This window comes from Chaetura pelagica, unplaced genomic scaffold (assembly GCF_000747805.2).
Source record: "Chaetura pelagica isolate M959 unplaced genomic scaffold, ChaPel_1.0 scaffold135, whole genome shotgun sequence".
Classification (NCBI taxonomy): Eukaryota; Metazoa; Chordata; class Aves; order Apodiformes; family Apodidae; genus Chaetura; species Chaetura pelagica.
Window position 1 is genome coordinate 2347132 of NW_009953649.1, and position 24098 is coordinate 2371229.

General features: G+C 40.0%; 1 protein-coding gene across 1 annotated transcript in view; it reads right to left on the reverse strand.

Moving 5' to 3' along the window:
• Positions 1-24098, reverse strand: part of UST (uronyl-2-sulfotransferase) — a 79304-nt gene that overhangs the window by 6327 nt on the left and 48879 nt on the right. Inside the window, exons 5-6 of the mRNA XM_010000009.1 lie at positions 23433-23530; positions 21085-21242 (exon numbers count right to left, since the gene is read on the reverse strand). Coding sequence (XP_009998311.1) covers positions 21085-21242; positions 23433-23530 — 256 coding nt within the window. The remainder of the gene's footprint in view (positions 1-21084; positions 21243-23432; positions 23531-24098) is intronic.

Below are 24098 nucleotides of genomic sequence, written 5' to 3' on the forward strand. Positions count from 1 at the left end.
GGGGGGGGAGAGGGTGGGAAAGCAGTTCTTTTCCCCCTTGTAAGGAAGCTGACAGTTCTAAGGAGATTTTCTCCCAACTGAAAGTCCTGAAATTGCATTATTTCTTATTATTGCAAGATACAGGTGATCATGAGAAAATTCTCTCTTTTACCCTTCAGTTCTTCTTTGTATAATGAGTGACTGAAGGCAGCCAGGGGCTGAGGCACTGGTGAAGAAGGAAGAATGCTACCAGAGCAGAAACAACACACTGTTCCTTTCAAGTTCACCCCCTCCTGGCCCACAGCCCATCGGCCTTGGCCAGTTGCCAGGGTATCAGGACAAAGGCTTCCTCCTCTGGCCAAAACTGAGGAAAAGGGTCTGTTGTTTAACACAGGCAGACTTGTTTCAGCAAGAGAAAAAACTGAAAAAAGGGGGAATTATATTAACTGGAAGTCCTGGGAGAGGAGGGTAATCTAGCATGGCTAATGCAATTCCCACCCTATGCTTTTTCTGGAGAGAGAACATCTCTATGATTTGGGCTAGAAGGCAAAGTACAATGTCTTGGGGATAAGCTCTAAAGTTGCCAAGGTCTACATATACCTTGAGGTTACTATGAACCAGAAACAAGAATTCATCTCCTTCCAGGAAGCCCCAGCTGACCCACTGCTCCCCTCAATGCCTGCACTAGTAAGCCTGTGTGAAGGGTGAGTTTCCTCATTCATAGAAAGATAGAAATTTCTATGCACATATCAGACCCTGAAGAGTCTGACAGATTGATCAGCCAAACATTTAGCTATCTCAGGACTCCACTGTGAAGCTTCTGCTGGATTTCCAGAAAGCCATTAAACCAAAGTCAATTTGAATTCACACCTGGGATTTTTCCTATCTCTGTAACAGAGTCTGCAGCCCTGGTCTGTGATGGAGAACTTTGGATACTTGGAGTTTGGGACAAGTTGAGAGGTCGTGACCCTCCCTGAAACCTCCAAGACAGATGCTGTTGCAGAGGTTACACAGAGATACAGTGGCTCTACATGCTAACCTCAGCACTTCTCTAGTAGCACAGCCACAGGAAAAGGGTGATGACTTGAAAAAGGCAGGAGAAAACCCCTAGGCCTGGAGTGGCCTGTTTGATTCTGAGCACTGAAGTCCTTGGGTGGGGTGAGCTATCTCAGAGGATGTATCACAGGATGCAGTGCCTCTGTGAACTGTGGCAGGAGACTTCCCTAGCAATTATTTGTATGTCTGAGAGTTTTCAGAAGCAGGCCCCAATTCAAGAAGTGTGATATTAATCTGCTTGGGCTAATACAAATGAACACACAACATTTTTAGGTGCTTAGATGCTGTGCAAACACCATTGGGATTTACACGTGCACGTACGTGCTGTGTATTCCAGGCATGGGTCTTTCTCCTGAAGGAGGGGAAGTGGCATTTCTGACACATAGAGACCAAGATCTTTGCAGACAAAGGCATCCTATGCACCCTGTGCATCTGTAGCAGCCAGTAGCAAAGACAGCCTCCCCTGTAGTACCTCTCATCTGTCTTCAGTGACTTACATGATCAGCTTCAGCACACCTCAACCATTCTTGCTCGTGCATCAGCACCAAGAGCAATTCACTGAATAAATTAGAGTTCAATCAATGATCCTTCTTAATTCAACTCGCATGTAGGATTACTGTGCTGACAGGGAAGCAACACATGGACACATCATCCTGCCATCTATCTCCTTGTTCACAGGAAGTATATTCTCAGTAGCCTTAACTCTGTTGCAGGTTAAAGGAATTAGCTGAGTACCTGAAAACACCCAGGAATCAGAGTGGGAGATTTACAGGGTATGAAAGCCACTGCTCCTGCACTTAGTCCTGCAAATTGTCTTATGTTTGCAGTGTTTCAATCAGCAGTTTCATTCCAGTCTTAGAGAGACTGGCTAGTATCAAAGTGCCAGGACGACTGCACTGTTTTCATTTAATGACAATACTAGCCCTGACATAATTACTACCATGCTTCAAGGTTATACTGCACAAAACTTTCCCTTGTGCTTAAGAAAACAGGAGATAAAATGACCTGCTGTCTTTTTCCATGTCAGTATCTATGAGCACACATAAACATTAACACCTCTGAAGGAGGACAAAATTGGACAGAAACCAGGAAGGATGTGACAGCAATTAGGAAGAGCTTTTCAAGAAAAATCAATTTTTGGAGGGTAAACCTGCAATAAGCCAGGCTTTTGTTGAAGAATACTGCATCTTTCCACACTGTGATCTTCAGGAGTGGCAAAATAAAGGCCCCCAACATCATTCACAAGACCTGCAACATCGGAGTCGCATCAAGAAAAAGAGAGAAACCCTGTTGTGGTGGGTCCCCAGCTAAGCCACCATGTGGCCACTTGCTCACTCTGCCAGGGTGAGCAAGCCACAACTCACTCTGCTCCCTTGTCCAAAGGGAGGGAACACGAAGAATGAAAGAGAAAACTCAAGGGCAGAGATAAAGACAGTTTAATACATGGGGGAAAAAAAAAGAAGCTACGCAAAGGAAACCCCTCACTACCTCCCACAGCCAGCCAGTCTCTGAGCAATGGTCACCCTGGAAGCAAAAACCCCCGTTCTTCCTCCTCCACCCCTACCTTTATTGCTGAGCATGATGTTATATGGTACGAACTATCCCTCTGGCCAGTTTGGGTCAGCTGTCCTTGCTGTCTCCCCTCCCAGCCTCTTTCTATCCCCAGCCTCCTGACCGAGGGGGCAGGGTGACAAGCAGAGAAGGCCTTGACGTTGTGCGAGCTCTGCTCAGCAACAGCCAAAACACTGGTGTGCTGTCAGCTCTGTTTTAGCCATAAATCCCACATAGCACTATGAGGGTTGCTATAAAGAAAATCAGCTTGAATCTATCCAGAGGGAGCAGAGTAAAAACGGCTGCTGTCAGGTGTGGGCAAACCTATCACACCTGTCTCTAGGAAATTTAAAACACACACAAAATACATACATAATAAATATCACAGACACAAGAGATCAGGTGAAGTACCCACTCAGACACTATACTGAGTACTTGAATGGTGGCCAGCAGAGGATGCTTGGAGGAGGCACAGACTGTGTCCTCCCGGCAGCGCTGTCTCGCAGCTTCTGGTGCTCAGCAGCCACGCACCCCCTTGAGCCAGGAGCTGCACGGGTGGCTACACAAATAACTTCTCCATGAATGCACAGTTTTGCAGCCTCAACAAGGTTTTGGTCATCAGCATGGTGTGTTGCAGGGAGTTCTACACTACAGCTATTTGTTGGTTTGAAAGACCGAAACCACAACCGATACCACCCAACCCTTTATGTCTATTTTAAGCTTTAAAAAACTGATTCCCCCTGAGAAATCAAGACTAATAATTTTTTTCATTTCTAGCACATCCCACTTTAGTTTGTCTCTTTTCCAAACTCAGAGGTCTATTTATTGAATTTATTTTCCTATGAAAGCCATTCCAAGTCCCTGACCATCTCCCTTGCTCCTGCTTTGTATATTTTCTAATTCTGTTAGATCCTTTTCGAGACGGTGTGATTAGAACTACAAATAATTAATGGAAAATGCTGCAATTTGTGGTTAAAAAGCCATATGATATAACTGATTGTAACTTTTCTCATATTTAAGAATCAGAAGTAAATCATAACCTTGCGTTCCTTTACCACAGATTGGAACTGTTGCTTGTCCCAAAGTACAAACTGAGATTATTAATTTTACTTTAAAAAAATGCAATTCAGGGCAAGGGATTTCTTCATAGGCTAATTCTAAAAGCAACAGGAGAACCTAGAAGCATGTTTAATTTATCTAGTAAAGTAACATAGAAATCATAATTAAGAACCAGGAGTTCACATTTCAGTGCCCAATTTCAACAGATACACCTCAAAACAACAAATCTGCTTCTGAACCTATGAAATGTTATGCAATTTGCTAAGCTAACAGAATCATATACACTTGAACTTCACTCCTGTGAACAGCTCAAAGAAATCCTGAAACCACAAACGATCACACAGCTTTTTAAAATCTGCAGACAGAATGCACCGTTGAACATATTATTAATTTTTTTTTTAAAAAAAAACCAACCTCAGAATATTTAAATTATGTTCTGTGGAAAATATGATGAAAATTTAATCTGAGAGAATGGCACATTCAGTGTTTCCACAATAACAAAAAAATTAAAAAAAGAAAAAAAAAGAAAAAAAAAGAAAATCAAGGGAGCTTTGTAAAGGCCTGTCCAAAAAAATATAAAATTCACCTCTGGGAGGCTTGGCATATGTTGGTGTAGAAGGGACACCTACTGCATTGAGCATGTATGTGCACTTACCCACAGCCACAGGCCCTGTGGTGCATGTTCTGACCCAGGCTCAGCACTCACTGGGAGACCAGTGCATGCCATCGGGTTTTGTCTTAGTGCTGAGTACATGGGGCCCAGAGCCCAGCTCAGGGCTGAGGTGAAGGCCCCATTTGCCTGTAAGCCAGTAGGTGCTGAGAATATGAAAATGTGATTCCAAGCTCTTGAAAAATAACATTCCTCACAGGTTACTCCCGTGTGGCTGGTGACTATGGTCATCAGCTTCTAAACAAACATGGTAACCTGGGCACATCACATTCAGCTGAAACTTCATCCATCTGCTTGCCACAGTGGTTGACAGCATTTCTGGCACATTCCCAGAGCATTTAATTTTGTTAAGCACAAGTATTGAAGAAACGAACCCCCCTGAACTGAGCAAATACAGAGTTCTCATAATCACTTTATTTTTTTTTTCTTTTGGTCAGAATAACAGTGGGAAATGAAAAACCACAAAGCTGAAGGAAGTGAAGGGGCTATTTATGTAGCATGGGAAAAATTAAACTGAGATTCAATACTTATAAAGTGGGTGACATCTGTTTATCAAAATACTTTTCTCCCTCTTGCCTTTGATTATCCAGTGAGTCTGGTAAGACTTAGGAACAGGGATGCATTGCTAGATTTGTCCTTTGATTTTAGCAGCAATCTGTGTATGTTCTGCCACTACTTTGAAATAAAAATGTTGGTCTGGCATTGCCAATTGCTCTTAAAATATACCAATATATCATGTGCCATTTCTTCACAAAAATTACTCACACATGTGGATAATACATAAAAAGATGTGTGGGACTTGGAGTTTTCCCTTTCTGCATGAGATTAAAAGTGTTTGTGTGCTAACTTTTTATTTCTGTTAAGACAAAACCTGTTGAACAAGTGGGATGTACACCAACATGTGGTCTGGAAGGATAACAGAAGCAGCCTGTGAATTGCATAGCTGAATTAAGCAGGAACTCAAACCATTGATTTCTACAAGTAGCTTGCAAAAACATGCACCAAAGAAAGCAATTTTCAGCAATTCAAAGCAGAACCTTTGGCTAAGTGGTGAGTTTGCCCTTAAAATAGACTAAATAACGTGTTCTGCAACTTCACAAAGCACTGGAGACTGCCAGAGACCCCATATTCCACCAGCAGCAGAAGACAGTGCCAAGCAAATGCTGAAATTCAATATACAGACAAATACGCTTTGCAATTTCACAGCCATTCTGTTAGTAAAGTTCTAACTGAAATGGACTGACATTTTTGGTAAGCTGTTTGCTACAAACAGCAGACTGAGGTTTCTTGCCATCAGCCACATGCACTGGCATGGCTGCACCAAGTAGGCGAGGCTGGACAAGCTGCAGTTTGTTCCTGTTATTTTCAGTTAATAACAGCTGAAAAAAGTTGACTATGAAAAGGGTTTGCAGTCCCATCATAGCTGTTCGTGGTATATCAGGATATATATGTATGTACATCAGGATGTGTGTATAGATATATATGCCTATTAGGATAATGTCTTTCTTTCAAGGGCCTTGACACCAACAGCACTCATCTCAGTCTTTGTCACCACACTGACTGGAGAGAAAAAATTGCCATTTGCAAACAAAACAAAAGAATCTCAACTAGAGAAATCTACTTCATTTTGATTAAAAAGAGTATACATCCTTCATGCTAAGCATCTCACCTGGTCATTAATGAAAATCAATTGGTCTAACACACAAAATCATTGGCTAAACTAAGTATCCAAAACCAAAGGAAAGACCATGACCTCTTTAAAGTGCTCACTGGCATCCAGGATTCCTAGACTATACCCTGTCTCCAAAGGCTTTTAATTGCCATCACAGGCACTCAAAATTTACCACTGAACTTACTACTTACTGAACTAAATTAAAAAAGGGAATGGGTGGAATAAGAATAAAGAAGGATTGAAAAATCCACAAAACCTGAAATAATAACCCTAAGGAAAACATGGAAAGCACTATTACCTGATACTGTTACGGTGAAACTGGACAAACACTAGTCCCTCTGAACCAGGATTCAGTGCAGAAAACCAGACTGAGAACATCTGTGGACAGTGCAAGACCACAGACACATCTCACACATGCTGTATCAAAAAAATCCTGAAAAGAATATGGAGAAATTACCCTGCTGCCAAATACCCGAGTAGTTTTTTTTGACCATCAAACTCTACCCCAGCTGGTCTGCCATGTTTGGCCTCTTCAAGACCCCTTCATAGTTTTAATATCCAAACTCCTTCCCCAGGCTTCCTGTCTTCTGAAGTTCATTCACTCTAAGCACTCTTCTAGCAGCTGGTTTGGCCAATATGCAGAGGTTTCTCAACAGTCTACTAGAATAGATCTTCCTCTTCATTTATCTCCTTTGCTCTTGGCAAAAGTCCTGGGCTTCTGCTGTTTTTCTTTGCCCCAAAGGGAACTAGGTCATAGACTTTGCTCCTGGAAACACTTCAGGAAAAGATACTGCCAAAGGGCCAACCACCCCCCCCAACAATTCCACCCAAACCTTAGCTCAACTAGTACTCAGTGATGCACAGATCTACCTATCGGATAGACAAGGAGAGCAATAAGAAGGCATGATGTAAACTTTGGTTTAAATGCACACTTCATTCTTGCTCCTACAAACACTATTGCATGCCAACTCCTTGACAAAATCTACCTCTACCCAACTGTATACCAGTACACAGCTTAAGTGAGAAATATCCCTGCTGCTTAACTCCAGGAAGCCACTCAGGGCATCAACCAAACCCTGGAGAGATAAACAGCTATTGACCACTCTTCACTGATCATGCAAGGAGTTCCATTTCCCTGGTACATAATTTAAGCACCTGATATTAAGTAATGTCGATTCCCAGTAAAGTAAACCATATTTGTCACTTGCCTGAACACCCTTCAAAGATCAGTCATGGCTACTGTGAAAATGGCAGAGCACGTACAGGGACAGTGGAGAGCAGAAGAGAACTTAAAAAATAAAAATAAGACTTCAATGCTTAGCAAAATATTTAGTGGTATTTAGGTTAAAAAGAGTTTTCTGCAAGTATTTTCATTCAACACTTCAAATACATTTGCTTTGGCTACACCCTCATTCCTGTCATGTGCAATTACCTCTAGTTTTTAGGACATCTACATTGTGTATCAGACACACATTAATCCCATGCTCTCATTTTATGTAACAGAAAAAGCACATGTTCTCACCCAAGCAGTAAACCTCCAAACTTGCTAACATCCCAGCAGCCCTGAGAACACAGCTCTGCAAAGCACTGGGGGCTCGGCCAGGCTGCACACACACCCCCTGCGAGGCAGGCACCAAGTGCTCTGCTGCAGCAATGTCAGAGAGCTCCATGTCTTCCCCCAACAGAGGCTTAACACAATCAACCAGCCACTGGGCTCTCCCAGTAACTTCTGCTGCAATTGGTTCTGGCTAGAAAGAAAAAGACAAGGGAACAACCCACCCTCTCTCTCCTCCTTTTTTTGCTAGATCCAACAGTGCTCTTTACTTGTCTCCTTTTCCCCCTTCCACTCCACAAAAAGCAAGAAATCCAAAATGTAGCTGATTGTTTGGAAATTATTCAAAGCAGTCACACAACAGGAGGAGCAAAGACAGAGACAAGCATTCAGATGCTCTGTTAATACCAAAGATACAATACTTGTACTGACTCACAGGTACATCTGTACCCTAAGTAAAGCAATACATCACATATAAAACAATTCATCACATATTAACACCACTTCATAGACCCTCCGGTATTCCATTGAAATAAACACTATGGAAAAAGGCAGACCACTAGAATGACCTCATTTAAGATTTTCACTACACAAAATGTATTAGATGGAATCTTAGAATCACAGAATTGCTTTGGTTGGAAAAGACCTTTAGCATCATCAAGCCCAACAGTTAACCCAGCACTGCCAAGTCTACCACTAAACCACGTCTCTAAGCACAACATCTTTAAGACTTTTAAATACCTACAGGGATAGTGACTCAACCACTTCTCTGGGCAGCCTGTCCCAGAGCCTAACAACCCTTGCACTGAAATTTTTTTCCTAACATCCAATCTGAACCACCCCTGGCACAACTTGAGGCCATTTCCTCTTGTCCTATCACTTGTTACTAGGGAGAAGAGACCAAACCCTACCTGGCTACAATCTTCTTTCAGGTAGTTGTAGAGGGCAATGAAGTCCCTTTTCTCCAGACTAAACAATCCCAGTTCCCTCAGCCACTCCTCACATACTGTAAAAGGCACAGGAATGGGATATATTGTTTTAGCACCGAGCTGGCAGATCACAAGAAATAAGGTTTCTTCCTAAGGTGTGTGCACAAAGGTAACTGATGTCAGTTACAGGGAAGCCACACCAGAGGAGCCAAAGAAAGCCACGGGGGAAGCAAATGGATTGTGAAGAGAGAATATTTGAGGGCCTGAGAACAGAGCAGGGGTGCTTGCGTGGGCAGACAACAGATGCTGCTCCAGACACTCCACATGCAGCAAAGCAGGGAGGGATGGGTAAATGCTGGGGTTTACTTGTTGTTTTAACTCCAGCGATTGGAGGAAGATGACAATTTAAGGCACTGTCCCAGGATAGCTCTTCTATTCCTCCTGAGTCTCCAATTACAATGTTTTTCTTTCTGTTCAATACCCTCCTTTCCCCTGAGTATGCACTCATCAGGAATTTGCATTCCCCAGAAATCCTCCCACTAGCTATCTGGAAAGACATTCATGCTAGAGGGCATAACACTCTTCTAACATGTAGATGCCTTTAAAACCACAAGTCCTCTTCAGAAACCAAATTACATGGAGGTGTATGAAGAAATCCTCCAAAACCTATTTTGGAAGCAAGTGAATTCAGCCAACTCACAAACATCAGCTGTAATTTCAATCTAGTAAGCATGTTTGGTATTCTCAGAAGCCTCCCTCAAACCACACACCTCTTGCACGTGCACTGCTTTTTAATTTATTTATTTTTTCTTGGTCTGGTTTTATGCTCACTTTTTGCCCTCAGCCTGTAAGATAAAAATGTTTTCTGGGTGAGCCCTGGAGAACCAAGCAGACCAAACACTAATGCTCATATGGAATTTATTTAGAGCAGGAAAAAAAATCCCTTAAGTTGAGTAGTTGTGTTATTTTGAACTGTTTTTATATTTTATGCGTACGTAGTGAAGCCGGAATTTCAGGGCTGGCTTTTGTTTGCATTCATCATGAAACATTTGTTATATGAGCTGCTGCTACTGCTACCAAAACAGCAGCTGCTCACTGCTAGAACACCAGAGACCGACTCAACAGTTTCTTTCTTCCTCTGGCAAGTCTAGCTGGTAAATGAGGCCTGGTGTTTCTACAGAAAATTACACTTGATTTACTTCACTTTCATCCTTGCCATCTTTTGCCTAACCAGAACATGGACTTGAAAAAGAATGGATACATTGGAGCAAGAACAGGTACATAGTGATGCTCCTGAATCATCCACAATTGAATGTAGAGCTGAACTACAGCTGTATGAACTCTCTGCTTTGCAGCTAGGGCAGCACCTCAAATGTGAATGTCCTTCCTTCAGCTGCTCTTGAGATTTACCCAGGATTTAGTCCTTCTGTCCTGCACCATCATTTTCCACCATCTGGAAAAACTGAGCCATGTCTTGATCTAACTTTGCATAAAGTTGTTGTGTTTTTTTTTTTCTGTAGGGGACTGCTTCCCTGTGCAGAAAAAAATACCCACTCATCTGACAATCTGTGCACTTTCCCACCAATTTGGACACAGATCAGGTCGCAGAGCATCAGCAGACTGCAGTCCTGAGTGCCAAGGACAGGCCTTCTCAACTACACATTAGCTGAATCTTAATGTGCTGCTTTGTTACGATTACTAAAACACTTCAGTGTTCTTCTTGTTGCTTCCTGGTAATTTTGTGTTGGCAGTGACTTCTCTCACTTCAGTCTCATATTTTTAAGATAACATTTATCCCAGGCTGGAGCACAGTCCCTGAGGGACTCCCCCCAGGCTGTTCAAAGTAAGGAGAGACTACCAAACAATTAATGCCTATCTCTTTAACTAATTTTATCCTGCAGGAGAACACTCTCTTATAGTCTAACAACTTATTTTCTTTTTTTGACAGAGATCCCACTGAAAATCACACTTCTACCATCTCATAGCCCTGTGCTTGCTGACTCCTTCAAAGAACTAGGTGATTTATGAGGCTCTACAAATACCATACTGACTTTTCTCAACTGTTCATTAATCCCATTCTTTATTACAGTTCCTACCAGTACATAAATTGGATTATTTCATCTGTTGCTGTCCAGGTGGCTATTGCAGCCTTTAAAAGCTTGGAGTCATGTTAACTACCTTCCATTCTTGCAAAATAGCTGCTGATTGAATGACAGGATACACTGCAAAATTGGCAATTTCCGTTTCAAAGAGATTCTTGATGAATAGAGCCCTGACAGCCGAACTCCCGACACTGCCAAAGAGTAAAGATAGCTGAAGAGAAAAAACCACCACACCCTAACACCTCATCTGTGATCTGTATTATGGATGGCTTCTGCCAGTAACTGAAAAGTTACTCAAACTGAGTCCAAACAGTGCAAATAAAACTCAAAGTTGAGATTTATGAAGTGCAGTAACTATTGTGCAAATGTTGGAGACAGAAAAAGCAGCCCAACTGGAAAGAAGATACTAATTTAAAAACACAATGGGAATGCAGTTTGAAGGAAAGGGAGGAGACATGGAAGATGAGCTTAGAGAGAAGTGGAGGGGAGGACATTCTTCCTACATTTGTAAATTTGTGATTCCCTCCAAGAACAGAAGAAAAGAAGGAAAAGGATTCTTCCTAGCTATATTTAGTAAAACCCCCTTCTCTTGCTATAGCTTCTTGGAGAGCAAGTTGTCAGGAGGGACAGATCAAAAAGGCTGGGAAATTCCATCTGGGAAAGGAAGCAGGGAGCATAAACTCCATGAGAGTTCTCATGTTCTCTCTTGTTCTTGGAAGAACAAGAGGTCAGCTTTCCAGCCCCACAAACTGCCTCCAAAGCAGGTATAGCAAAGGGGCTCAGAGAGAGGAGGACAAGCATGGTGTGAAGCTATGCTCAAGAGTGCAGAGTATCCCCTCAGGCGTGATGGCTGGGAGATGTACCAAAAGGACTGTGGTGTAGCTCTCAGCAGACCTATACTGATGATCTATTTCCTTCATTTTAAGTCTTCTAACTTAGTAATTAAGGGCCAAGCCTTGAACTTTGCTGAAATTTTTTCTACTAATTCTTTTCATTCTTGTCAGAATTTATGCTCTTTCATGTTTCCCTCATTTAAATTATTACAGCACTTTAATTATTTAAGCATCTCATTTGTATAACTGTAAAAACTTGATTTTAAATGGCAATGTCAATGTTTATGTGAAAACCTGAGTAATTCCTTCAGAATGGCTGCTCATCTTTATGTGCAAAATTACAGGTAAAAGCATTTTATAATTAAATGTATTGTTCTAGTTACTTTAGTAATTATTTTTCAAAACATTTCTGAGCTATTAAAGATACTGCCTCATGGTACTCACATTGGTCTTGCAAGATGCCTCAGAGATAAGGATAACCAGATTAACCTGTAGCCTTATTCTGTTTGCTATAGTGGGCAGCACTTATATTAGTCTGAGGGAAAAACACAACAGCATTCTTAGGAGACTGAAAATATTGTTAGACTCCTAAAAGCAAAGTGAATAGTCATCTCTGTGATCTGCTCCATACTGTTCCTCTGTCATTAATGCCAAATATGCTCAGTTTTCAGTTAAAATATGTTTCTCTCCAAACACTGACTCTGGAAACATACTGGGAGACACAATGATGATCAAGCTAAATTCTCAGTTGTTTTGGCCTTATTATTAACAACCGGTTTTTAGAATCCAGCCTCAGGCACCTTGTGCAACTTGCCTGCTTTCATGTAGGTGAAACGAAGACCTGTGCAAATGTACTGCAACTGGGATTTAATGGCAGCCCTCTTCTATGCCTTCTGTTACCTGAGTAGAGGTCAAAGCTGTCAAAGAAGCAATCTGCATAATCTGTCACTGCTATGATTTTTATTCTAACGCTATTTTAAAAGCAGACGCAGTAACAGAGGTTTAGCTGGAATGTTACTGATTAAAATAGCAGTATGATTTTATTTAGTAAGTTAGTCAAGAAGGAATGAACTGTCATTGAAAGCTTTAACTGTCTGTCATTAAAATGTTTGTGGTGTTTTGTCATCAGTGACCCCGGATTATTTATGAGGTATAGCTAATGCTGTATCTGAACACAGCTTTCCCTCTGTGCCAAAGCTTTAACAAAGCTTCTTGTCTTTGTGTTTTTCATTTTGTTATACTAGGAACAGGAAACATTCAAAAGATGCATCAGGGAATCAACCTCAGATGAACAGCAGAAGCACTGTTGTAAACATAACATCTTTAGTGACTGATACCCTCATTAGATAAACATGACAGCTGCTTGAAAGATGCCAGCAGCAACCCTTCAAAACGATCTTCTGACACAAAAAATTACACATGAATTCTTGTATGTAGGATGCAAAGGTCTGGCTGACTGGCCCCTTGGGATGAGACCACAAGTAAGTTTTGTTTTTACTGCAACAAAGTATGAAATTACATCTGTGTGGGTGTAGTTCAAAACCCGATAGCCTATCAATAGATCTGATGAAGGGAAATGGAAACAATGTAAGCATCATGAAGATGTGGAATAAAATGCAAAATCTGGAGGCTGAATTCTTTTGGAATTGAACTAAAAGATGCACAACGATGCTGCAAGTGGTCTCAGCCTTCATCATCTTACAGGTAAAAATACATCATGTGGAAAATTTAGAGAGGGGAAATGCTGCTCACGACAAGAGAATGCAAAGAAGTAAAGTGTGTCTGGCTTCAGGTAAAGACTTCGCCAGCTGATTGGAAAGAGCGATATGAAAAACGTGGTGGAAAGGAACAAGACTGCAGAGCACAAGCTCTGTATATACAATGTGTATTATAGCATAAAGAAAGAAAAGATTCTGTGAAAAAATACTTAGCCTATCTGTACAATACACTCTAGGTTGTCAGAGCCAGTGTAAAAGCTCACATGTCCAGAAACTTTAGAAGAAAAGAAACATCTGATCTAGGTTTTTCAAGGGATGATTTTGAGGGAACATGCAATTCACCTTCCACTGCAACTCATTCTGATCAGACCCTTTACAAATTTAACTGTATCCAAGCCTAAAATAAGGATGTAAAAATCTGCATTGTACTTCTTTGCTATATTCAGTGGTGAGACCTGGAAGGCAGCCAACCTCCTCAAATGCCAGAAGCCGTGGGCAGAGGCATCGTGGATCAACACCAGCACTCCTCATTCCTCCAGTTCATGAACAATGCCCAACATCCCAAACTGCCAATAAGAAATACATCAATTTCTCACCTGATTTAAGTTATTATTGTTGGTGCTACTGAACTGGGAAAGTCAACTACTCATTTTGACTCTAGGAGAAATGAGAACCACAGTAATATGTTTGGCAGATGGACCTGTAAATCGTGCTTCCCTGCACTGAAAGCTCAGGGAGCAGATTTACCTGGAGTGAGCGTCATGGTTGCGTCAGGCTGTCAGCGTCCATGCTTTTCATCTCAAAATGCACCATTCATTTTGGGCCACAAGATGTATTTATAGGCAAATGCTCTGCACATGAGAGCTAACTTCAGTCTGACAAGTACATACTAGCAGAGAACAGTAAATACAGCAGACTTGAGCCTGGATGTATGCAAGCTCCATGTGGGCTTGGAAAGCTCTCTTGGCACACCTTAACTGTTGCTTGTAGTTTAGCAATGAGACTGATATTATCTTGGATAAATCTTTTGGTGCCACAGTTACGGCTCTCACTCAACACACACACAGTCTGGAGCAGCTTCACTTTCCTCAGCAGAACAAGAACCACAGCTGTTATGAGCTGCTAATCTTTGCTGCAGAACTTGTCATAGAGAAGTTTAGCTTCCAAGACAAATCTTGCAAAGACCTAGTGGATCTTTTGAAATAGAGTAATGAAAAAAGCCCAGAAATGCTCATGTTCTTTCAAGAGCTCCTGTTCTTAAAACTGCTTAGTTTATTCACAATGGGACTCAGAGACCTCTGAAAGACAGAAAACAACGTTTTCCTTTTATGGAACTAGAAAAAGAAAGGATATTTCCACTCACTGTGCTTATTGCTGATTGGTGCATCCACTAACTTCAAGGTGTTCCAGGGCAGGCAGTCCAGTTTTGTCCCTGAGTTAAATAATATATCTACAGCTTTTGATACTACCTTCAGCTTTATAAAACAAATGAAGGAGCAGATCAGTTGTGTACAATATCCTAGATGCTATCAACCTAATTGGGAACAAACACCCAGGGGGATATGTATTTCCTCTTTCCCTGCCTTTCTTTCACTCAGAGAACTTGGAATTTCTGTTACAATAAAAACTCAATTAACACTCTACCTAAAGCTTAAACTGCCTGTTTTAGCACTCAAGTTGCTTTAGAGTGTTCTCTATGTAATTTTGAAAGTTCAGACTTCACAGGATGAAGAAAGGAACTGTTTGTTCACATTTCCTATTTTTATTTTCTATTTTCAGAACAGGATGTTGGGTGCTAAAGAAGAAAACGCCACCCAGGCAGAATGTAAATTCACATGTGCTATTAGGACTGGCATGAAGTTCAAGTCCCCTGAAAGTCCTGAACAAGCAAGGAGATTACACCACCTTCTGGACAAAACTTTTTAAGTTGCACATACGCTTTGCTTCACATAAAGGATGAGAATGTGCTATAGAAATGTTACACAGTTATTACTTCCCAAGTCAAACCTCATGTTTTACCTCTACATGAAATTCAGATTTTTTTTCTTCTGTAGAAAACGTTCATACACTGTGATTCCTCTTGACAGTATTATTTAGGGAAAGCAGAAGGCTGTTTTAGAGTGTGAAGCAAAAGAAAAGACACCGTGTTTGGAGTCTCCAAAGTTTTTGAACATTTCAATGTGATCAAAGTTTTTCCAAATCCTTTTGGATTTTAAGTAAGTAGCAGATGCAAAGAAGTGATGCAAAAGAATTTAAGCATTTAAAGTGAATCTAATCCAAGTTGCTGCTGTTCTCAGATCAAGAGTGCAGATGCTTGAAGAGAGAAGTGCTGTGTATTTGTGCACAATAGATGGGCCAATATATTTCCCTTCCACATACCAGTCACAACCTTCTCCAGAAAGTACAGTTCATGAGAAGCAGGCAGACAATCAGAAGTTGCAGATCATTTATCCTAATTTTTTACTTCCTTTCACTTTGTGCTGAACAAAGGCAGAACATAAGATGATCACTAGTTAAGGACACTGCACAAAAAGCTCCTCCTTCCATCAGATCTCTTTCAACATTTCTTACCCACAGTTTTTGCTATTGGAAGTTGTGCCTGCAAAGACATTCATCCAGTTTCTCAGAGGGAAAAAAAAGAATCTTCTTTCCCTCTCTTTGCTTTCTTTATATCACAGAAACTCCTACAGCCCTGATCCTCATCTCCTGAATGTTTCCAAATGCATAGCATCCACACCATGCCAGAGCAGCCCTAGAACAGGGTGGGAGAAAGACTGTCAGAATAATGTAGTACAGAAGGTAGCAGTCAGACTATGGGGAGCACTGCTAACAAAGTGATGGCTTGGAACGAAGCATAAGGAAAGTAAGAAAATCCTCCCTCAGCCTCCTCCACTTGCCAAGAGTTTTATTTTGACAAGGATTGGGAAAACGTTCTTTCCCACTTCCAGCACAGGAACCACCTTAAGGCATGCCCCAACTTTAGTGCTGACCAGGCACAGGGGCAATTTTCAGCACAGTGAAAAGGTTTCTGGGGCTGATCCCATCTTTTTCCAAACTCCATCAAAGAAGGCTTCATCATCTTTTTCATGGGAACTCAGGATTGCAATAAAGACAAATGGCAGCATCTCCCTCTTTTCTGGGTTTAAAAAGAAGGAGAAGCTTATAAACAGAAAAAGTCCAGACTGTGTCACTAGCATTCATCAACATATTGAACTTAAAAAACCAGCAGGCTTCTATTACTCAGGATAATATTACTACTACAGTTAGAACATTCCCTGTAATTGTGGTTCTGGAGAAGCATATTTTCATTGCATTTTCAAAAAAAAGCACATTTTACAGTTTACCTGATAAATATATTTTGTTCCAGTTGACAGCATGGGTATTTTCATTGCACTCAATAAAATTCACTGTTAGAAAAGCTTAAGTCAGTCTTCTTGCTTTAGATAAGATCTACATATTCTCCGTGCAAAATGTAACTTTCAGGAAACAAAGATTATTTTTTTTCTGGTATTGGGAAGAAGTGTTTTTATAGGGCTTCTGATGCCAAAGAAAATTTATGAGCTCCTGTAGAGAGGTGAGAGGATATGGGCTATTTCTGAGGCGACAAAAAACATTTTATTGCCTATTCTTTGACATTAGATGCTGTTAACTATTGCCCCATGCCACAGAGGTTGGCAAGTCAGAAGAAAATTCTATGTGTTTAGAGTGTATTTTCTGCCTCTTAAGAACACCAAAGATATGAAATCCACACATGTCTATTTCAAAAGAAACTGTGTAAACATTGTCTGTGTTCTGGCTACCAGCCAGGCTATGGAAGTGAACTATAGCCAGCAAAAATGAACAGGACTGACCAATTATTTTTCCTTCAGTTGTGCTCCTGAAAGCAAGGAGAGATTTTACATGTAAAGTTATAACTATTTCAGACCTTTCAAAGAATTAAGGGAATACTTCCAAATTTTAAAGTAAATATAATCCAAGGCTCTGCAGTTGCACCCTATCTAACCCAGTGCCAGGGAAAAGAGAAAGATAAAATTTTGTGCAAATTTTACTGGGTCAGCAAAGAAATCCAGTAAACACGGTAACTTTTAAATTATTATTATTTTTTAAATTCTACTCACCTATCAATCTAATAATCTACTCCACAATCCATCTGCCACCTGCCCCCCTCCTCCTCCATGCCCTTCCCTTTTCATCTCTTGTCAAAAGCACTTCTGGGTGTCATGGCAGGAAGAGTTTGTCACTTCAGACAAAACAAGCATCAAAAAAGAGAGTCCTTTTGCAACTTGACTCATTATCAACATTAGAAGAACACTTAATTTCAAGGAGAGAGTGGAAAAGGAGAAAATCAGGAAGCCTGTAGCTCTGAAGTATTGTACAAGATAAAATTAGATTGGCTCCAATGAAAGCTTTACCACCACAAAGAGCTTTCACATTTTGTTGCATGTTGTTACAAAAACACAGGTTAAAATACCTGGTGTATGAATAAGCTAAAGGCAACATTTTAATTAATGCTATGAAGTAAATAATCTTCCTAGTGTTCTATGACACTAAAATTTCCTGTCATACAGGATTGCCAACTTTTTTAAACTGATAAAATCTGAGGAAAATTGGTGTGCATTTCAAAATGTGACACCATGAAAAAGAAAAGAAAAAGCCAGCACAGAACAAATACACAGCAGCTGGCAAGTGAAATATTAAAAATCTCACTCTTAATTTTTTGTATTTTACCTTTCTTCACGGTTTCCTTACACGAGCTTATGTAAAACACATAATTAGCATCACCAACAAAAGTGCTCATGTCATGCTGCATTAAGCATTTATCTGGGTCTTTACATATACAGAGACACTTGACCTCACATTTCTGTGCTCTCTATTGTAAACGTCCCATTATCTGATCAACAGAGCCACAGTTTTACTGATCTCCTGCTTCAGAACAATAGCAGCAAAATATTCTTTGAAGGTAAAAAGGCTACAGGCCTTTGTTTTCTAGTTAAAAGGACACTGAGCAAGAGTTCCTTAATAAATGATACATGCTGTCCCAGCATTAGAAATTTTACTACAGATACAGAAGAAAAAAAAGAACCTTGATTAGGGCTTGCATGGTTAATGGAAAATGAGATAAGAAAAAGTTCCCAGATTTCCTGATTTCTATTAACATCAACCTATACTGAAGTGTCCTCACTACAAGAAGTTTGCTTGGATAGGAGCTGTAGTGCTCTGGTGCCCACCCAAAGCACCTTTAATGACAAAGAAGGGTCCCAACTTTGGGAAGAAGAAGGGATTTAACCCAGAACTCCTGCATCTTATATGCAGATGTGACCTTATGGGTTTGGTAACATTCAGCCATCTGATTCCTACAGCATGAGGTAGTTGCTTTTAATTTGGTTTACATTATGAAATTGGTGGGACAGCAATCACCAATTTCCTGTTCTGCTTTCTAATCTATGGAATCCACTAAAGCAACACTGGATGGAAACTGCATTCCTTCAGTTACTTTCTGGTTCAAAGCAGCTCTGCAAATCCAGCTTTTTAATTGTGCGTAATCCAGACATGCTTATTTAGTGGAATCTGGTGCAGAGATTCACTGACCTGGAAGTGAATCACCTTTCTGTACCTGGTCCTTCACTGTGTTTTTCTCATCTCAACATATTAAACTGATAAAAAGCTGGAAAAGCTTTACTTTATACAAAAAGAGGAAAAATTTCCATAAGACTATCTCAGTTGGAGCAGCAGGCCAGCAGACAAAACTGTAAATTGTACAGATTTAATCTGCAAGTGTTATTTGCAACAATAGGTCAGCTTTGGCCCGAAGTATCTGCTCCTTCCTGGGACCAGCACACAGCTGAGTGGGCAGAGGAGCATCTCTTCTTCAAAGTGCTTCATGATGCAACAGCAGAGGGTGTTGCAGATCACTTCTACGATGCCCTGAGAAGAAAGATGTAGGATTTCTTACATAGCACTTGGATTTTATTTTACTTTCTTTCTGGCTGATTCTGCTAAGTTTTTTGTAAGCATTAGCACCAACTCAGAAATAACCTGAAAATAATTATGATTGGAAACAACCCCCAAACATATACAGGAGGAGAGAGAGGAGTTAACACGAAGAAACTGTTTCCTTTCTATTCTTCCTTGTCAGTAACTGAATGGGAAACATAAACCAAAAGTTTAATCAGCATGGAAGGAATGAGGTGAATCTTCAGATAGGACACAAGACCAGTCTTACACGTGAAAACCCAGAGGAAATAACTGATCTGAAACAGGGGATGGACTCTCCCCCAGATAGTGGAATATACACAGAGGATTATCCAGCACCTAACAGTTCTTGGAAATTGCTTATTGCATACCTGATGATTTCTAGGGCTCCCTGATGAAAAACAAGACCCTGCATGCTGTTTGTTAGCAAGTCCCATTGTATGAGAACTGAAAATGTGTGGTGCTCATACAGCTGAGGAAGTTCTACAAATTCCAAAGAAAAACCTACTCACTGCAGAGAGCATCCTTCTACTGATACCCTGCCTCCCTCTTCTCTAACATCTTCACAGGAAAATCTTGGAGATTGAGTTGTGCAAACCTTTATGAAGACTTCCACACACTGCAAACATAGCTTTTCAAAATTTTTTGATTTACAAAGAGAAATAACTGATCCAAAACTGGGCACTGCCCCAGTGTCAATCATAATGTCAATGCTCTCCTTAGGTCTGTTAGTGAGCAAAATAGCTCCATGGCTGGATATAGCACCACAACAAAGGAACACTCACACCTTCTACATAGCAGCCTTAATTGCCTTATTGCAAGGCTGTAACGACTCACTGAAATCACATTCAGAGGAGGAATGCCACACTTTCCCAGTAATACCTCTATCATTGCTAAACACAAAATTTTCAAAGAGGCATCCTGGAAGGAGGGATTGGTGGACAGTCACTTATAATCCCTGGTTATGGAAAGAAATCCGTAATTTCACCAAGGTGACTTAATTACTGTGATAGCTGTTCTCGGTGAAAAGCCAGCCATTAGCTACATGTATTACAAACAAAATTATATCATTAATTCTTGTGGTTTTAATATACAACTTGGTACAAAATGCACATTTCTGGCTGTGGGAATTTCACACTGACATGAATGCAACTGAGCAAGGAGGAATTCCTCCCTGGTTCATACGATGTTGCTGGCCCAGCCAAATGTAAGCAGGAAATCAGTTCTGCTGGAATGACATACACAGCCCCACAGAAGCATCATATTTCTTGACAGGACACAAGGACACTCATAGGACATGACTGCCTTCTAAAGAAGTTAGCAATAAATAAGCATTGGGAAGGATGGACTGACACAGAGAAGAGAGAACCCTTTAAGAATGATGGTCGGGTACCAATTAAGGAGTAGATTAAGTGCTCTCGGTTTTCATTTCTCTACTCAAGTCTCCTAAGTAGTTTCCCTCAGGATGCTTTGTACTTAGAAGTGCTTTAAATACATGTTCTTATTTGTACTTTATCTAAATTCAGTTGAACTGAAGGTTTGTTTCATTTCACCTCTTAGACAAGGCTGAGGGAAAATAAAATATTCTGGTCCTGGAGAATCTCCAAAACGTCCAGCTCTCCAAACCATTTATTGAAGGTTAACTTAGATATCGCTGACAGCAGTTGGAGAATATTTTGATAGCATTATTTGAGAGCTAAGCATGACAGAACTGAAATACAAAAAAGCCACTCCAGTGGTAAATGAAAAGGTTTCTGGCATTTGGCAAGATCACTGGAGCACCAAGTGCTTGCCCAGGAATGAAAACTACACAGTAGTAGCATTAAGAATAAAAGCAGAGTATGTACCCTTCCCCATCAATCAAATCTGTTGCTTAGAAGGAAGAACAATCTATACATGGATTAAACAAGGCATAAACACGTACCTTTCAGCAGCCATGTAGGTTTGGCCAAAGTTTCTGTAAGAATAGCTTTTTAATGGAAAAAGTTACCTGGATTTTTGTAGATGCTAAGCACATCCTTGAAATAATGAGGTAAAAATCTTTCTAATAAAAGCAGCACATCCTCCAGCTCCTCCAGAATGCCCACAAGCAGAAAATTTTCATTAACATTCAGCTTTGCTCTTTCAAGGGCCCATTCACCAGGCTCCCTATATGAAATTAATGGAGAGGGAGAGAGAAAACAGGAAAAAAATAAGTTTAAATATGCATTTTCTTTGGAAATTCATACCAAGAACAAACTGAATAAAAAATATTCAGTACTGTACTTCTAGCAGAACATAAAGAACCCTCACCAAACCTGAGTGATTTATTGAGCTTTTCTGCACAATATCTAGAATTGGTTTGTCACGTAAACATATGATCACCTTAAAAGAAGGTTAATCACTGCATGGAAGTAGTTCATTCTGAAGACATCTTTCACCAAGTTGTTTATAAACTCAAACTTGTGAACTGTATTATGACTTAGAAGCATGACCTGTTTCATGGGAAGAATGACTTCCCTGGGTGACAAGAGTTGCTAAGGAGTGGCAGTTTCCCGGAACCCCATCAGGAGAACTGCTGTGAGCTACCACTGCCTGCTGTTGCTCAGTGAATACCACACAGGAGGCTACCAGCTACTTTCCATCTTGTCCTTCATTTTAACTTCTGCCAAAGTCCCCACGAGCTTCCCTTTCACTGCCATGACCTCTGACTGCCTTGAAGCTCTGCTACAGATTTGTGTTTGTTTAATCTGACTGATACTGGTTTTGAAGATCAGTTCAGGGTTTTTTCTATCTTTTCCCCCAGTGAGAGAAGCTGGTAGGACACCAGTACATCTTTATGCTTCTCTCATAGTTTCCTGGAAGCACAATTTGGTTAGACAAGCGTATGAATCCTAAATTCTTTAGACTAACTCACACCAATTATGTCCTGAGCGCAGTGGTCAGTATTCATATTGATAGGGGATATAATGCCAGCACCCTAAACTAAAGGAAACCAGCTTTTTCACAGGGTCCAGCTGGTATGATGAGCATCTGAATCACATATACTACCTGAGAATGGCTGGAGATCACTCCTCTTTCTTGGCTCCATCAGGTTATTGCAAACTCTGTGCAATAGTGATTTTAACAACATTTGTCAGAAGCTCTTTTGATGACATGCGGAAAAGCTTTTTGCTTTACACTCCTACAAAAGCACAGTTGGATGAGGTTTTTCATTCCCTACTACTTTCTGTGCACTCGTCCATTTTCTGGAAGTGCAGAGTGTCCTAACAAGTACGTCAAGCCTCCTTCTTGCAGCTCCTTGTGAGACTAAGTAGCTGAAGGAAGTGCAAGGGCATGTTAGGAAACAGGTCTGTAATAATCTACAGAACAGTACTTCAATATACTGCTTGGGAATCTGACAGAGATGTGTTGTGAAATAATTCAGGTAAGTTACTGTTGTAGTAGAATTCCTCATACGCACAAGTTAAATGTGTAACTAGAAGCATTTACAAACGAGGTCAAAATACATCAAGTAAAAAAGTGTAACGAAAACGAAGTAATAAATCTGTTTAGTTTCTTAATCAGAACTTCCCTTATGCCAAACAACTAAAGCAGGATTTTACAGCAAAGGTTTTTAGAAACTGAGACATAAGAAGGAACACATTTTCACTTGTTATTACTGCTATTAAAAAGTATGGCTTTTGACAGAAATTTTAAAAAACATGTGCAGCTGTTCTACTGTGGAGAACTGGCAACAATACATAAAGATAATAACTTGAAGTTGAACAAACCTAGTAAATAACATGCTTTGACCATCAATAAGAAAGTATTTGAAAACGAAAAGGTATTTAAAATTATTCACATATTATTGCATAAAAGTTTACTATACAGTATCAGTAATACTACAATATGAGCATAGCATAAATAGACACATTAAAAATAAGCTAGCTCAATGACAGCAGTTGGAGGCTGTATTTTCAAAGTTCTTACATGGACACACAAACCTGGAATTCCTCTTATATAGACCTGGTACGAGCATCTGAGCAGAGGTAAAATATGTATTTCAAAAATACAGTGCAGGTAAAATGAGTAATGAGCACATACAGCTACTGCCATTCTCACTTTGCCAACCCAGAAAAAATATACCAAGATTTGATTAATTATTAAAATATTAAAACCAGAAAAGAGAATAGTACTAAATCTGCCTTACCCTCCTTACTCCAGAACACATGCATGCAGTTAGCACATAAAGCACTACACTGTACTTACATTTTTCTCTTGTACTTCAAATAACTGTTACATCTTTATTACCAGTTTCTGACAAAATGTTGGCAATAGCTATTGCTGAACAAACTGGGATACCTTGTATATATTTACCTGCATCTTGGATGCTGTCCACAGAAATATGGTATGATGTAAAATAACCTGGGATTTGAACATTCAGGGTAGTTTTCAAGGATACATACATTAATGTCCTGTGGAGTAGGGAAGGAAAAAAAAAAAGAAAAAGAAAGAAGCTGAATATGGCATTTTCCATTCTCTATTAACAAGTGGGTTTTTTTTTTATCCCATATGTTACTGCTTCGAGTCATCTCAAAGTATTATACTGAGGATACACCAAATACCTTAAAAGTAATCTACTGCTCAATATATCTACTTCTAAATAGCATTAGAAAGTTTCAAGGGGTTAAAAAACAAGTGATTTTCTTTTAGAATGCAAAAAACATTTTCTTTTTTATTGCTGCAAATAACACAACTATTATACTGAGATTACTGCATGATTCAAAGCGTAACACATGGATCAACTTTCATATTGAGTAATACTTAAAATATTCAGGAGATTATTTTCAGACTCTTCTTTCTTTTAAACACACCCTTGGGATAACCTGAAGTAGCCAGAATAAATAAAATTGAGATAACTATTATATTCTTTATTTTATTTTTATTCTGCTTCATTCAAGAACTGGAATGAACAAATGTAAGCTGTAATTTGCACAGGTTACTCTTGATATAAAAACATCTATCACTTTTGATTAAAATTCT